The sequence below is a fragment of the Saccopteryx leptura genome, chromosome 2 (assembly GCF_036850995.1).
Source record: "Saccopteryx leptura isolate mSacLep1 chromosome 2, mSacLep1_pri_phased_curated, whole genome shotgun sequence".
Lineage (NCBI taxonomy): Eukaryota > Metazoa > Chordata > Mammalia > Chiroptera > Emballonuridae > Saccopteryx > Saccopteryx leptura.
Genome location: NC_089504.1, coordinates 95,571,187 through 95,588,691, shown reverse-complemented (window position 1 = coordinate 95,588,691; position 17,505 = coordinate 95,571,187). Strand labels below are relative to the sequence as shown.

General features: G+C 44.9%; 1 protein-coding gene across 7 annotated transcripts in view; it reads left to right on the top strand.

Moving 5' to 3' along the window:
* The window catches only part of AOPEP (aminopeptidase O (putative)), a 385,199-nt gene that overhangs the window by 345,313 nt on the left and 22,381 nt on the right, over window positions 1-17,505 (top strand). For 4 of the 7 annotated variants that reach the window (XR_010749226.1, XM_066368340.1, XM_066368343.1 and 1 more), the window contains one exon: window positions 9,786-9,902. Coding sequence is in view for 3 of the 7 variants with exons in the window: in XM_066368340.1 (XP_066224437.1) it covers window positions 9,786-9,902 (117 nt within the window). In the remaining 4 variants the exon portion in view is untranslated. Of the gene's footprint in view, window positions 1-9,785; window positions 9,903-15,444; window positions 15,619-17,505 lie in introns of those variants that run through there. The other 3 variants (XR_010749227.1, XR_010749230.1, XR_010749229.1) reach the window with 3 other exon arrangements.

Genomic DNA, 17,505 nt, shown 5'->3' with positions numbered 1-17,505 from the left:
GTAGAAAATATGGAAAGAATATTAGGAAGTAAAATCTGACCAGTTTTTTGTGTTGTTTCGCCTGTGGGCATAGGAAGAAGAAAGGACGAGAACTAGGAGTAGTGGAATGTTAGTATTTTAGATCAGAATGAACACCCGAGAATGAAATTTGTTTATAAATTATGTTCTCTGCTTAAAAATATGTTGAGTGTGTGTCCCTGTCTGAATCGTTTGTCTAATAAGCTGAGGGCCAGAGTGGTTGACTTGGTTTCTCCTTCCTTCTGTTTCTTATCTTTGTCTTACCTTGCCACTCTTATTAGTATCTAAATGCTTTTTTTTTTTTGCTCCCTTATTTTTAGTTGCTAATTAAAAAAAAAAAACTTAAGTCTTTAATGACAAATTTAAACAAGGACATTATGGAAAGCAAAGGGACAGATCTTTTGTAGAGATACTGTTGAGTTTTTGCACTTAGAGCAGAATAAGTTGTTACTACTCGTACAATCTTAATTTATTAGCTTTTAAAAACCATTGCAGAGCCATTATTTCATTGATTACAGTTGATCATTATTGAAAAGACACTTCAGTTATGTTACCATTAGTTTTTAAAATAATCATCTGCCTCATCTGTTGTTACACAGAGTTTTAAGAAAACTTAAGTTTATATATTTGTATGCGTGTACTTTTTTGGATTTGTTTTAGTTGTGAAGTGAGGATCACTTCTGGTCTGAATTTTCATGTGTCAGTATATACATTTTCTTTCAATAGATTTATTTAAATCATGAAAGTGTTTATTGACAGCCGTCTTGCAGTGGTTTTTACTGTATGACTCCATCTTTCTAGGTTGGACCTTACGGGCATTACGTACTTTATTTGAATTTTATAAACTTGTGCCAGGTATGCTATAGGTGGTGGCACAAGAAGTGAGCAAGATTGGGTTCCATTCTTTAATGAGTTGCCCTAAAAATGTACATTCTTTTATAGAAGTTAAAATATAGTTTTGTTTGAACTCAGTTATTTGCTTAAACTTAAGAGAATTCTGTTTCTACTGCTACTGAAGAGCAGCACATTCTCAGTGAGAGCTTGGTTTCTTTCCCATTGCGAGTCATGTGATTCAGAGGAACATGTTTGTAGGTGAATATTCCTAAGGGTTGCATATTTGTGTACTCAGACGTCTTAATTTTGTGTGTACTACAGATCACTTTTCAACAGGAGCATAGGGCTGTGTTATAAAGACGAATCTAATGTTGATATAGTTATTTACTAAAGTGTTAAATTTATAGTAAGTAATTTCATACAAACAATCTGATTTTGACACTGGGGATAACAGAGAAAGTTAGACAAAAATAGGAAGAAATTCTGGGTTTGGATGAAATTATAGTTACCATTTTTTCCCTTGGAAAAAGAACTCTGAAAACATTTGCTAGTTCATTTCTATTGTAAATGACAACATGAAAATCTGAGCATGCGAATGTTTGATGTACTGCCTTATATATATTTGCAAAACATTTGGAACATTTTAAATTCCTCCAGTATTTGTGTGTTGATCACACAAAACGTATGTCTTATATTTAAATGGTATTAGCAGTCGTCTCTTTGTAGAAAGTACTAGAATCAGAACTGTTGGGATCTACGTTATTTTCAAATTTTATTTTAATGACTAGGAACAGAGAGGCACTGCTCGGTCTCTTGGTACAGAGCACTGAGGGGACCTGCCTGTAATCACTGGGCCTGCACTGTTAGAGGCCTGGTTTCCACTCAGCACCTCCTTAGAGCAGGTGCCTTAATCATTTATCAATTTCAGTGTTCTTAGCTTAGATCACAGCACTGAATTTTCTTCATAATGTAGATCTTCCCTCCATTGAGTAAATTTTTGGGAAATATTTTTAGCATGATTTAAGAAAAATAGTTTGGCTTAAGCAGAAGGAGGGAAAAAAGAGGAAGACCAGGCAGTTTATTCACACAAAAAATTGACTAGAAGAGTTATTAATTGATATCTAGCTCTAGGAAGTTATTTATACAAATTTATTTATTTTTTCTTTTTCTATTTTTTTTGTATTTTTCTGAAGCTGGAAACAGGGAGAGATAGTCAGACAGACTCCCGCATGCGCCTGACCGGGATCCACCCGGCACGCCCACCAGGGGGGCGACGCTCTGCCCGCCAGGGGGCGATGCTCTGCCCATCCTGGGCGTCTTCATGTTGCGACCAGAGCCACTCTAGCGCCTGAGGCAGAGGCCACAGAGCCATCCCCAGCGCCCGGGCCATCTTTGCTCCAATGGAGCCTTGGCTGCGGGAGGGGAAGAGAGAGACAGAGAGGAAGGCGCGGTGGAGGGGTGGAGAAGCAAATGGGTGCTTCTCCTGTGTGCCCTGGCCGGGAATCGAACCCGGGTCCTCCGCACGCCAGGCCGACGCTCTACCGCTGAGCCAACCAGCCAGGGCCTATTTATACAAATTTAGACACATTCTATAGTTTCTTCTTAACTTTGTCTCTCACTTAATAGCTTTTTTTGCTATATTACCATATTACAGAAACAGTTTTATCTCATTCTTTTTAATAGCTACATAGTATTCCACTGTGTGGTTATATATCATAGCCAAAATTTTGACAGACAAAACCAGCTAACAGTTTTTATAATAAAGATATAGTCATATAATGTATGATAGGGGGTCATAACTTAGTATGTAACTAGAATTTTGAGTTAAAATATACCACTAAAAGTTAGGAACTCAGATTTGTAAAATGTATATAGTTACTCAGGATAAATACATCAGTTATTAGATATAATATAATTAACTTAGGTAAGAGCATTAATTATAAAGAAATGAAAAGAAACAGATTTAATAGGAAAAAAAAGAAACTGCAGGTACAAGAAAAGTTGGAAGTATAAAATATTTTCTGATACTCCCAAATGTTTCAGATTCTGTAGAAAGCCTGAACAAGCCCGGCATTGAGCATGCCTTTGTTGTCCCAGCAGGATCACTTAGGAATTCGTAGTTTCTTCTTCAGGAGCAGTGATTTTCTTGGACCCATAAGTTCAGATCGGGAATGGTGTCCCTGTGACCCCCTTGGTGACTGGCCTGGCAGGTCCCTAGGAAGGGGAGACAAACACAGAAATCCCAAGCTTCTCTTTAAAGTACTTCAGAATTCTCAGTTTGAAGGTTTACAAAGACTTATTTTCTAAAATATGTATTATAAACATTAGTGTGCACATGGTTATGAGATCCAATTGATATTTTATCTAGTTGAACATGCTTTGTGTCTAATTGCATCTAGTTTGGGTAGTACTTTCATAAAAGGGAAGTGTTAGCACATGAAAATCTGACCCGTATAATCTGGAAATGTGATAATAATTTATGCCAGTAAATTATTTCAGCTACTATTTGCTAACGTAGTGTCTGTTTTAGTCACTGTGGTGTCACCTTTGGAAACACTGGCCAAACCTTGGCTCAGAAGTGCAGTAGTCTTTTAAAACTATAGCTGTTAGAATTGTTTCCCAAAAATACAGTAAATATGATTTTTTCTATGTAAGATGAAGTCTACAAATAATTTGCTTCTGTTTGAATTTTCTTTCTCAAATTTGACTTCAGCCCTACTCCCAAAAGAATGATAATCAAAAATAATGGATTCTGCTGAACACATATATATGCCTCTTGATTATTTTGAAGAAAATTATTTTCATTTCTGATTATTTTGTGACTTTCATTGCTTGCAAATTAATTTTGTGTTCCTAAATAATGTGAACTATAAACTTTTATACTTAAATTTGGCAGTTCTTTAAAATGTGTTAAGTTTTTGCTTCCACATGTAAAGGATAGTTTTTCTTTGTAAGTTTTTTTTTTTTTCAGATTGATTTTGGTAGCAATTCAAACTAATTCTGTTTTTCTGTATACAAGTTACTAGTTTAGATTAAAAATATCTTAATGGTATTATGATATCCTAGTTGACAGCCCCTCTAGGGCAGACAATTGCCAATGTACATATTATTAAATAGTTCATTTTTGACACTTAAAAATGTTTACCATTGAGAAAGTGACAGATGAAAGAAGATTATGTACTAACATTGACGTGAACACCATGGCCCTTGCCAGGGTTAGGGTGGGAAGGTCAGCCACACTGCTAGCGTTCTGATCCCTGTAAGACTGTAGCTTGTTGAGTTGTGAAATAGGAGAACTCTTGATTTGAGGAATTTCATCATTATACCTTTATTTTACCCATTTTCAAAAATCATCATTTGAAAATTTATTCAACTTAGAGATTTCTGCTTACTCTGTTTTGGTTCAAAGGTGAGTTGGTTTAACGTTCTGTCTTGTGTCCTGTAGTCAGAGTTTCTTTTCCCCTAATGAGAAAACTGATGCTTGGCAACTGTTTGCCCGTATACAGCTGCGGACTGAGGAGGCACCTGAGGGAATGCAGTACATTTGGGTGTGTTTTCTGGGGGGAGTCAGAAGGAATTTGTTATTTTGGGGGAAGTCATAAAAAAAAGAAGACATTTTGTAACTATGGGGTTACCTTCTTAATCCAAGGGGCAAGGAGGAACTGCTGTCTCTTGTTGTGTCCCTACACCAGAAAACCTTCTGCATGTGACTCTCAAAGGTCAGCCGTGTCGAGCCTGGCTCGGACCCCGCTTGTGTTGAATTTCAGCCAGCATGTCTCCAGCACACAGGAGAACTTGAGATTTCTCCCTCCCCCACTTCTTCTGTTTTTATTCACTGTAAACAGTTCCTGCCATAGAAACATAGACAAATATAGCAGAGAATGCTTTTCTGGAGGAAGAATGCTCCCTAAGCATTTTTTAACCATTTTTGGGAAGAATTGATCTTTCTGTGTATTTCAGACAGACCAAAAGAGAGGGAGGCTGTCACTGTAAGTTGAAGTGACATCATGTGTATTGCCCCCATTGATCTGCTTTTAGTCTCCAGCCAGGATAAAAGGAAATGGCATCAGGGAGGAAGCACGCTTCATTTAGGCACAGATCCCAGAGTGATAATGGGGTAATAATAGAACTCACGCCACTGTCGGTCGGTGGCTGCATTCGTCTCAGGCTCCTTCCCTGTCTGGGAGCCTTTCAGAGACTTCCTCTGAGGCTGCTGTGCGCCAGCTGGGCCTTGTGGGGCCGTGCCCTCCTTAGCTTTTGGAGGGGTGCGGACAGCGGGGCTCAGAGGTTCCTGTGCACCAGCTCCTTGTGTGGGGCCTGCCTGTGCAAGGAGAGATGCATCGGAGGCTTTTTCTGCAGGAGACCAGCTGGTCTTTTCTGATTCTGCCATTGGAGATATGGTGCAAGGCCTCAGTTGCATGGGTGGTCCTTCTGGGATCCCGGAGTGAGTGATGCCCCCTGTGACAGCAGTAAGAGGCTCCTGGAAATGTTAGGGTTTGTTTTCTTTGCACTACTTGATGATGGGGAGAGGGTAGATTTGGAAAATCCATATTTTCTTTCCAAGAGTCTGTGTAGAAACTTTGAAAACCGTTTGCAGTTGTGTGGCTTGTCTCAGCTCTGAAGTTGACTAGGGAAAATACCAGGCAGACTTTTTCTTTGTAAATGTCTGGGTATTTAGCTGCTATGGAATCCTCCATGTGTAGAGCAAGAATACAGACATCTAAATCTTTAACAAATAGCATTTGTAGTGACTGACCTCCTTCAGCATTTTGTTTGTTGTAGTTGAGTAAGTTTTCCAGGGTTGTGACATTCTCTATTTCAAGTACGCACATGACTTTGGCACACCATAGCCTATTTTGTCTGAGTTTCGAGGCAGATGCATTTTAAAGTACCAAACTGGTTTCCATATGGAAAAAAAATAAGTCTGTCATGAATCCTTGTTTGTGCAAAAGAAAGGGCCTTCTGTTTCCGTCACTGTTGAGCTGGGGCTGTGAGCACCATTAGACCCTCAGAAGTTAAGGCAGGTTCTGTCGAAGCTGCTTTCTGATGAGATAATGCTCTGATAACATGTACTTGAGTTTTCTTAATCACTCCCTAATACGGCAGGTTATGTTTGTCTCTCAGGACTGCTGCGTTAGAACACAGTTGTCCTGGAAGTCATGTGAAATTTAATGTGATTTCTATGTTGAAGGGAGTGGAATGACCCACACAACATTTCTCATCGCCACTGTGCCAGCTGCCCAGCGCTCTGCTGGAGCACATTTGGAGTATATCTCTCTCAGTTGCTTTGCAAACTTTTGGTTGATACTTTTTCGTTGTAGAGTGACTTTACCAGGGAGTAAACGTTTATTTTATAAAGAGAAATGTACTGTATTAAAATGAGCTACTTACTACATTTTTTGCTTTAATATCCTCTTTTCAAGGTCTGTAATCTCATGTAAAAATTAATGCTTATTTGTGAATGGAAGATACGGAGTCAGTTTTATTGTCTGTACTAAAATAAAATAGCATTTGGATACTGATTTTTTCATTGTTGAGAAACTATGTTTTCCCTGCTGAATTAGAAGAGTTAGGGTTGAAAGGCAGATGGCTACAGGTTGTGAACTGAGCGAGAGTCACTTATACAAGCCCATTCAGGACAGTGGGCCAAGCAGCACTCTCAGCATTGCAGGGCAGTTCTCACGCCTGCATGGGGCGTGGGGGGGGGATCCTGCGCCTTGTTCCCCCCCCCGCGAACAATCAGCGCCTGCGCTGTGCCCAGGAGGGCTGCCTGGTGGGGGCTGTGTGCGTACCTGCTCTTTACCTCTCTCTAGTTAAACTTATTTTAAGAGAACCTGTGAAGGTTTGACTCCTTCTGTTCCAGCTCAGCTGTTTGTCTTTAGTCAGGGGGCTTAGCTTTTAAGTATTTTTCCACTGGGTAAAATTAGGAGAGGACAGAGATGCGCAGGGAAGGATCCCTTTGTTCTGTTTCTGTGTGCAGATGCACGAGCCTTCTGCTTAGAGAAAGGCTGCAAGAGCTGGGAAAGTATGGCTCCAGGGGTTTGGATAGGTTCACTTGTTAGTGATTCTTTCATTGTAAACTGGAGCTGCGTTTAATAGTTGAACCCAGTTAGGGTAAGTTGAGGACCAAGCTTGTCTTCTTCCTCAAGGGTTTCTTTCCTCCGTGGGTCTCTCTAGTTTAGACCAGATCCCAAATGTGAGTTCTAACAATAGGCCTCATTGTAAGTGTGGGCACATAATAGAGAGATGCTTTTCTCTCTACTCTGTCTTGCCCTGTAATTCTGCAAATTGCCCAAGCTGGTTTCTGCTGTGGTTAGTTAGTGAAGCAGGAGCCCACTCCCAGCCGACAGTGTCATGCCCTGTGTCAGGCTGGGCGCTTCCCAGAGGCCATCTTCCTGAGTCCAGGGTGGCCTCCACCGTGGAGCTGTTGCTGCCCTGGGCTTGGCTGCTACCAGTTCTGAGGGTGCCTGTGGGCGTGCAGGGCTAGGTGACCACCCTGACCTATCGGCCCCCACCCCCTATGAAGACAGGTAAGCTGTTCCACGGGTGCCCAGGTCAGGCACCTTCGGGGTGGGGGTCTCGTGGAGCACACTTGAAAAAGGGAGGGATAGGTGGGGTTGGAAGAGACCCTAATGGGGTAGGAATGGCACACACTGTGGAGAGGCTGGAGGACAGTCAGGCACTGACCTTAGGGGACTGAAGGATGTACTCGGGGCCAGGCTGAAGGCATGGCCTCTACCAATAAAGAACCCTCCTGGCACTGAGGGACGGAAAGTCAGTGAGGGAGGCTGCAGGGCAAGGTGGATGGGGGGAGATGGACATGAGACGGCACGTCGGGACAGACTGCTGCAGTCCCGATCTGAGCCCCAGGTGCAGCGCAGCGCCGACCACTCACAGTGACAGGCTCATGGTGTGACTGGGGAGGTGAGCCCTGGATTTGTCCTGTTTTATAAAACAGCAGAGTTCTTCTCAGATCTTAAAAGTAGGCTCATGTCTAAAACTATAGAAAATGGAAAACTGGAGTTTTGTTTCTAGTTATGTAGTAGTTATCTTTAAAGCGTCTTACAGGCACATGACTTGCATGAAAGGCGATTACATGTTAGTTGTTAGAGTCCCTGTGGAGAACCCCACAGGTCAGTGTTAGCTGTAACTAACCCTCTATTATTTTCGCTGAAGGCACCTGGTTTCTCCTGTCAGTCTGAGATCCACCGGAGTCTTAGGTGCACGGAGGGGTGTTGTGAAATAAAAATGCCCAAGAATCAGAGGATGTGTATGTGTCTCTGCAGGGAGCGGGTTCTACCAGAATTTAAAAGGGCGCGGTGAGGACACACTAGGGGTGCTGTCCTTGTGGAATGACATGGTGGTGGTGTGCAGTTCGCCTGGTTCCCTCCATGTGCACTGTAGGAAAGGGGTGTAGGTGGAGTGCATACTTGGGAGCAGAAGGTGAAGAAGTAGGAAGAGAAGCCAGTAATTTTAAATTTTTTCTTTGAGGATTACAGAAAGTAGGGATGAAAATCCAGGTGTCCTTAGCAATGTTCTGTTGGCTCAGTATTGATGTGCAGACTTGTCCATTTGGGCTCATTGATAGGGATTTTCTGGACATATATAGGGAAAGAGAAAGGCTAAATGTAGGGAGTAGTGGAATTCATGGTAATAATTTTAAAACCTTGATTTTAGAATAAATATTTTTTAGTTCTTGCAAGATACATCTTAACAGCACTGTCTGTTCCAGGGGCTGAACCAGGCCATGGTACAATGATGCATAAGACATATTTTAAGTTCTTGGATTTCACAAATGTTTATTCATAAAATATTCACTTTTTTAAAAAAAATTATTTTTTTGAAGTGAGAAACAGGGAGGCAGAGTGACAGACTCCTGCATGTACCCTAACAGGATCCACCCTGTATGCCCACCAGGAGCAATGTGCTACCCATCTGGGGTGTTGCTCCTTTGCAACCATTCTAGTGCCTGGGGTGGAGGCCAAGGAGCCATCCTCAGCGCCCAGGCCAACTTTGCTCCAATAGAGCCTTGACTGCAGGAGGGGAAGAAAGAGACAGAGAGAAAGGAGAAGGGGAAGGGTAGAGAAGTAGATGGGCTCTGTGTGCCCTGGCTGGGAATCAAACCTGGACTTCCACATGCCAGGCTAACACTCTACCGCTGAGCCAACCGGCCAGGGCCACTATTTTTGTATCATATTAAAACTTCGTCCTCTCTTCCTCTCTCTGCCCTTAACTATGTAATGCCAGTTTTTACCTGTCCTGTTTGAAAACTTAGGAATGTGAGTGACCATGTGTATGTAATTGCATTTATAACACTTAAAAATTTTTAATGGAATAATAAACTTAGAATTTTTATAAGGGAGGGTTTGTGAGACATGGTTCTTGTTTAATCACATGCTCTTTATTTCTTGGTATAAACGTGCAAATTTAAAGTGATAAGAAAGAAAGTTTGAAAGCTGCTTATTTCTGTTCAAGTTCCATGCCTAAGATTAGATGGTTTCTTGCATCTCTGTCGAGGTCAAATGACATTTTTGGGCATATGTTTGCCATAAGGAAAGGGATCTAGTCAACCATGAGAAAGTTTTATGACACTTAGTATAGTTTTTATCACTTCACAGTGTATTTATATTAAACCATCATATTGTACAACCTAAAAAAAAAGGCAAGAAAAAAGATAAACAGTCTTGATTTGCTCTGAATGTAGAACTGACATACCAAGCCATAGGGCTTAGCCAGGCCCCAGAAACCAGTGTCTGAGGATCCAGTGTAGACCCTGAGGTTTTACCAAAGTCAAGGCTAGAGTCTTTCTGTGTTTCAGACGTCTGTTGAAGTACCCAGGTTACCGTGGATTTGCTGTCTTTGCTCTGGATGATTGGGTTTAATTTCTTATAAGCTGAATGGCATCTTTATTGGCTGTTTGGTTTTGTCCTCAGCTTCTTCCAGACCAGCTGGTTTTGCTTCTGGAGCACTTGTTGGAGCAGAAGACTCTGAACCTCAGGACTCTGCAAAGGTTGGAGAGGACATACCACCTCCCCCAGCAGGACGCAGAGGTAAACAGGACTGCCCTCACAGATTAAACACTGGGCGCACCTGGCCTGTGCTGGCACAGTGGATAAGACTGTCGACCTGGAATGCTGAGGTCACTGGTTTGAAACCCTGGGCTTGCCTGGTCAAGGCACATACGACAAGCAACCAATGAACAACTGAAGTGAGGCAACTGTGAGTTGATACTTCTCACTGCCCACTCACCCCCACCCCCGTAAGATCAGTAAACATTGGGGCCCTTGCTGTTGTGAAGAGTGGTGGGCCGTAGCTTCCCACAGGGTTGGAACTGCCATTTCCATCAGCCTGCCCTGTGCTCTGGGTCTGCGGCTGAGGAGCGAGCCCCCAGCCCCGGGAAACTGCCTCCCTGGGCTGCTCCCGCCAGCAGGGGGCCCCAGAACCTGCTCATTGCTGGGGTGTCTTGAGTTCCTAAGTTCTCCCCTCATACTTTTTAAATCACAAGGATAAACGTAAGTCTCTTAAAGGAATGAGCAGGCAGGGTGGAGTGCCTCTGAATCATAAACTCGGGCGGCCATCCTGTGCAGGGTGGTGGCGCCGTCCTGCCCAGTGAGGACACTTGGCTTGGACGAGCCCAAACTGCTCGGTCGCATTCAGTTAGGAAAAGACAGGGAGCCCTGTGCAGTGGAAATGAAAATGAAAATGAAATCTAACAGCCGTGGGTGTTGGTGGGAAAGCAACATGGTGTGGTTCTTAATATTTTTAAGCTTATTGTAGAGAATGCAGATGTGTGCCAGGGATTTTTAATATAGATAAAATAATAAATATTTGCTGTATTTAATTATCTGAAGTAGACAGCAAGGACACAGTTAAAATGAGAAGAGCTCTTTTTTATAGAACTAAAATGCAGGTAAGTTTGGTTTGTGTTCGGTTGAAAATAAGTTAAAAACTACGCAGTGTGACGTGGCAGCCGTGTGGCACATGCGGCCACCAGTGAGGCCACGCTGAATCGAGCTGGGCAGTGGGTCTGACGGCACCGCCAGCATAGTGTGAAAAATAGCAAAATAGCTCACCAATAAGTTCTTATTGATTAAAGTGTCAAAATAATATTTTGGTTATGCTGGGTTAAATAAAGTACTATTAAAATTAATTTCACAGTCATTAAAATGGATTGAATGGAGAAAAGCCAGCCTGTGATTAGACTGGAAGCCCCATAAATTCAGAAGTTCATTGAAAAGCTTCAGAGTGGACACACCAGCTTCTCCCCCACCTGAGTGTAGATGTGTGCTTGTTGCCGTTTATATCAGCTCTCATATTTGTGTTTATTGGTGTTTCCAAATGGCAGCAAGTTATTTTTCATTAGCGTTTAAAGATGTTTCCATTTATAGGCGTGAGATTCAGTGTTAGTCAGAGCTGAAGATCCCTGAAATGCCAGGCCCCTGTGACGGGCAGCGGACAGATGACAGCGGCAGGATCAAAGCAGGCCCCGGCACCTGTCACTCTGCCCGGAAGCCGTGAGGTGGTGGCGCTGTTTGCCCCCCTTCCTTTTGGCATAAAACATACCATGTTCTTAGCTTACAGCTCAGCTGAGTTGTTATACAAAACAACCTCTTAAACCTTTGAAAAGCCTGACAGGTTTGATTTGGTGGTTTTACGTCTCACAAGCTCCACTGTGATGCCTGCCGCCAGGGCGGTCTCCTCAGCTTTGGTCTCTGGTGACAGGAAATAGGCCTGCGGGGGCTTTGCTCCATTTTATGGAACTAGAGTGGTTGCATGCAGTTCACCAGCACCCTGCCAGGCACTGGGGATGGAGCAGTGGGCCTGACCGCCAAGGGGCACCCTGAGGAGACAAGATGACATTCGAGCTCTAGGACCCGAGGATGAGAAGGAGCTGACAGTACAGAGCCATGGGGCCCGGGGCTGACTTCCATACGGAGGCAACAGCAAGTGCAGATGTGTGAGCGTGGCGTGTGCCAGGATAGGGGTCAGCAAACTTTTTCTGTAAAGGAACATGTAGTTAATATTTCAGGCTGTACGGCTTCTGTCCCAACTCTTCCCTGTGCTGTTGTAGCCTGGAAGCTGCCACGGAGACAGCATGTGAGTGGACAGACGTGTTCATGCTCCAGTAAAACTTGATGGACCCTGAGACTTGTATTTTATAAAATTATCATGTCTCAAGATAATTCTTCTTTGTTGTTGTTTCTTCAAACTATTTCAAAACATACACAACACTCCTAGCTGTGGGCAGGTTTGCTCTGCCCCATCCGAGTTTGTTGACCCCTGTGCGGGGTGGGCAGGGGCCAGACCTTGGAGGCCTAGAGGCCATGCCCCATTGGAACTTGATTCCAGCACTGTGCCTCCTTCCCTGGCTCTCTTGTCCCAGCACGTAGCTCGTTACGCTGACAGCTCATCTAACTGACGTTTCCTTGAAATGTTACTCAGAATCAGAAAAGCAACAGGATTCTGGCCAACCAGGGTGTTCTCTAGAAACTTTATTAGTTAAGTGTGATTTATTGTGACACCAATTAGCAGGAATTTAGTTGGATAACCATCTGCCTTTATTTTAAGTGACAGAACATTTCATGGAAGAAAGAACTGTTTTTTGGTGGGAAAAGTCTTTAAGGATTCTGACTTTATTCTTGGTGCTTCTCCTTGACCTAAACAAATAGGATAGTCTCTTCCATTGACAGGGCTTTAAAATATGTAATAAACAGCAAGCATTGGAAAGAGGGCCGGGGATGCTGTGCGTGGAACATCCCTGGGGACGGTGTGCTGGAGGTATTTCCTGGCAGCCAGCAGTGTGAGTTACAGCGCTGTGCGCCTGGTTCGGGGCTGCCTCGGGCCCCGAGACCAGCATGTGAAATTAGATGTCTGCAGAAAAGCTTCAGCCGTAGAGAGCAGGGAGGGCCCATGACTTGCACGGCGGTACATTTCCCGTATTTCCAAGAGGTATAGAATGGCTGCCCTTACTCGTCTTGGTCTGATCTTTTTTCCCTGAGAGCATACATATGTGTAAAGTCATTTTTTTTAAATTTATTTATTCATTTTAGAGAGAAGGAACAGAGAGAGAGAGAGAGAGAGAGCTAAAGTCATTTTATTTTTAAGTCATTTTTTTTGAGAAGGTGAGCCTGGTACTTTGTAGCTCTTTTAAGCCGAGTCTTTGCTGCCCAGTCTCCCGACTGCCCAGTCATGCGGAGCTCTTGTGCGCAGAGCGGGATGTTCTCACGCATCACACCAGAAGTGTCCGCTGTGGAGAAGCCTGTCCTGCCACCAGCCAGGGCCTCCTCCCTTCAGTGGTTGCTTTCACTTCTTTTCCATTACCCGCCCTGTCCCTTCCTTCCTTCCTCCTCTTTGTGTGGGTGGACGGGTACAGTCCCACTGGGATGTTTATTTTTAATAACTCCTTTTATGGAGTGCAATATTGTGTTACTTGTGTTGCATCTGTGTTTCTTTCAGTTGTGTTCACAGAATGTCAGGTCAGTGGTCAGGGTTTCTGAGCATGGGGCCTACTCTGATGCTGCCTGCCAGCTTTCTTCATGTCTGAGACGGTAGGTTTCACGGCCCCGTCCTCCGTGCGCAAGCGACACGTGTGCATGAGCCCCCAGGTCTGCTCTGGGGGAAGGGGTACCATGTGTTCAGGACCCTAAAGGAACTGCACAAGGACGAATGGAGTGAGAAGCTGGGCAGAGGAAAGCATTCCACCCTAAGCCCTGCTGCCCATTCCCACCGCCACCGTCTGCAAAGCCGGGGGGCACTGGTGGGGAAGTCTGCGCACCTTCGCCTGGAAGGGAGCGCTGTGGGAGTCGGCCGTCTCTCACACTCGTGCCGGTCTGCTTTAGCCAGGATGGAAAGTGAGCTGAAGGAAAACTTAGTTCATAGAAATATTTGTCTTTGGGTTTTGAGCATATTGGCTCACATAAAGAGCCATAAAAGTTTTAAGCTATATTGGACAACTGATTCTTGGAACAAGTTATTTCCCGAAATCCCATTTTAAATAATGAATTTTTATGCCTCTGTAGCAGGTCTCTTAAGCTGTGAAAAGCACTGCCCAGTGGTGGTATGTTTACAACCCACGGGGCATGCTGTGACCTTTCTTCCCAGGAACCCGTGGCTGACCTTGAAGCGGCTTGGTTTCTGCAGACTACAGCTGAGTGCCCAGCATTGGAGGCACACCTTAAGTGAATTTTTAGGACCTTGAGAAATAGCAGCTCACTGTCTAGTTTTACTTAGATGGTGAGCATCAGTCAGGAAGGTCCTCATGGTAGCATGGTCTGTCTGCTTTGGTGTTTCAGCTGGTAGGCTGAGCAAGAAAATTAATTTTCTGGGAAGAGGCCATTACAGTTTGTCCTCTCATTGTACTTGGGAAACGCGGTTGGTGGAAATAAAGAGACCTCCCAGGTTAGATTGCAGTGGGAAGCATGGGTGTCATGCCGCTGTCTTCCATCCCGTCTTCCTTCAGGGGGGCCACCCTCATGGTGGCCCCCTGAGGAGAAACACCATACCTGCTTGTGTGCACACAAGCGGCTCTTAACATGTTTTGATCACATGGAACACCCAGGCCGCACACTTGGTGTTGGCCCAGGCGTTGACTTCACAGTAAACTGGATGTGGGTCCCAGATCCCCAGAAAGCTGGTGACCACAAACCATTCGCCCACCCTCCAGGGCCCCGTGGTCCTTGTCTGCACAGCAGTGCACGGACTAGCTGCTGGCTGCCTGGTTCTCAGCTACAGCCGAGAGGCAAGAAATGTTACATGAAACTGTGTTACTCTTACATTTTCTACTTCCTGTTTATATACTTCTTAAAAAGTGTGCATTATGATGCAGCCAGTGGATTTTAAAATACACTAATGGGTCAGAGTCCACAGTTTGAAAACTGTCACAAACCCCTTTGTCACAGGACTGTTAAAGACATGACTTGAGAAAATGTCGGTGAGCATTCATGGTCTTAATGTAATTTCTGTTGATGAGAGGGTCACCATCTCTCATTTGATGTGAACTGGTCACATTTTATTATTTAGCTGATCTTTTGTTTTTTAATCTGTCAGGACTGGCACAGGGACAAAAAAAGAAGTGTACTGTATCCAAATAGTAGGAGCTCCTCAGCATCTGGTTAAAGCGGGGGTCCCCAAACTTTTTACACAGGGGGCCAGTTCACTGTCCCTCAGACCGTTGGAGGGCGGCAACATACAGTGCTCCTCTCACTGACCACCAATGAAAGAGGTGCCCCTTCCGGAAGTGCGGTGGGGGCTGGATAAATGGCCTCAGGGGGCCCACATGCGGCCCGTGGGCCATAGTTTGGGGACGCCTGGAAAGCATTCTTGATCTGCAGCCTTGATGGGTTTTGAGGGAGGCAGGGGGACTGGGTAGTTATCTGCTGGAGGGGCTGCCCTGTGCTCTGTAGGATAGTTAGCATCCCGGGTGTTTGTGAGATCCGGTCGCACCACACTCCTGGTTTGGGCAACCAAAAATGTCTTCTGACATTGCCACATGTCTTGTGGGGGCAGAGCCACTGTGGTTGAGAACCACTGCTCCGCAGCAGCAGTTGGTTCACAGAAGGCAGCTTTCTCATCTCATTTCACGGTGCTTGACAGGGTCATCACACACAGTGGAGTCGTGCAGAGGGTTAGCAGCAGTGAGAGGCCGCCCGCTGCCAGCTGTGCTCTCCCAAGGTCCGGAGAGGGGAACACAGAGTCTCTCCTGGGAAGAAGAGAGAAAGGATGGCCAGACATGGCAGGAGCAGCAAGCACGTCTAGAGAAGCAAATCGGTAAATAAGGACAGACCTGTTCTGCCGCTGGTACGTGGAGTTGTGCCAGCAGCTCTCTGCATTCTGCTCTGAAAAGGACACTTTCAAGGTTGATTGCAAGTGGAGAAACATCCAGCCTTGCCGGTCTTGTCCCGCCGCATGGCCTGTCCTCGGGCTGTAGCTGGAGAGCCCTTGACAGCCCTGTGGGATGGCCACCTCCCATGGTGGGTTTTATATGTGCAGGGAGAGCATGGATTGTAGCACATTGTCTGTAAGGGAACTCACTGTTTGCTGGGAAAGGAAACAGCGCAGTATTTATTTGATGTTCGGAGGTGGAAGGTGTGGTTCCCAGAATTCAATGGTCTGAGCGCTCTGCTGCTCATTTCTGAAACCCATTTGGGCCAGAAGCATGGCGCCTGCGAATTGAGAACATTTCATGATTAACAGATGTCTAAAGCTTAAGTGAAAGGGCAGAGAATAAAGGGCTGCTGGGCAGCTCGTCTCCAAATTCTAAAATTAATCAGCAGCTCTGATTCTTCTCATTCCCTTTCATGATAGAGCTCCTTCCCGTCAGAGTGTGAGTGTGTGAGTGTCGGGGCTTTGTTCTCTGCCTGGAAGCTCCTTGTTCCCGGTTCTCCCCAGTTGTTTTTCAGTAGTATTCAGTTACAAAACAAACATTGCTGTTTTTTCCATACTGAGAGTGAGAGGAGACGTAAGGTGTAATTTTGGTGGCTAGAGCTGTGTCAGGAAGCTTAGCAGTTTCTTTTTAGTAAAACTGCGTTGTACTGAACTTGGTGCCTCCTTCCTCTTTGGTCTGCCTGGATGTGGGATCTAAGTCGCATGGAGGCAGGGCCAGGCCTTGCTGATGACAGGTCCTGTAATTGAAATGTGTAAGGGTGGCCTGCAGGGAGCCTCAAAGGTGCAAGGAGCCAGGGTAGGGATAGTGCCAGAGTCCCGCCCATTTCAGCACAGCCTCCCTCCCTCCCTCCCTCCGGGAGGCTGCCCTGGGTGCACGAAGTCCTGGGCCTCCCCAGGTCATCACCCAGTATTGACAGGAGGCTCTGTCTTGAGCCCAGGGAGCAGGTTTTCAGAATGAACATAAAAGACCATTGTGGAGGGTCAGAATAACGAGAGACAGTTAGTAAAGTGGTTGAGGAGAGCGGCCAGATGGGATGGGGGCTTCCGGAATGGCAGCTTGACGCCTGCCGTCCCACCATTGGGCTGTTTGTCCCAGTTTCTTCGGCCACTCAACGTGGTCAGGCTCAGGTTGCAATCAAGAGGTCAAATGCTGATGAATCTGAACTTTAGTATGTGAGCTATAAATAGTGTGACTGACATTTATTATTTAAAAGCTAGGGCAGTGCTGGTGAGGGGCACAGCCGGCCCACATTCAGAAAACCAGGATTGGGATGTTTTTCTTTAGTTGCTTTAGACATGATGTGTCTTTTAAGTTTGTGTGGCTTTAAGGATGTGGGAAAGAGCAGAGCTCTTCTGTAATTTTTCAGTTATATTTGTGTGTTTTTCTTCGTTGTATTTGGTTTTTGATAGTGTTTTACAAGCTTTCCTTCAGAATTAAGAAAGTATCTCTAGATATTTCTTTCTCCAAGTTTGCTTTCTTTGTTCCTGCCTTGGGCAGCCCTAGAACTTTCCTGTGGAAACCTTGCAGCACACAGCCTCCTCTGCTGTGCTGTGCTGTGGGGAAGAGATTTTTCAGAAACAGTCTAAATCAGGGGTCTCAAACTCAACTCAGCATGTGGGCCGCAGAGCAAGATCACAGCCGTTCGGCGGGCCGCACTAGGTCTACAAAAGGCAACTGTTACGCAACACTTTTCTCACTGCAGTTGAAAACAAACAAAAAAAAAAAATCAAAATCAGTACAACAAGCACAATCGTACGTGCAGTTTACTC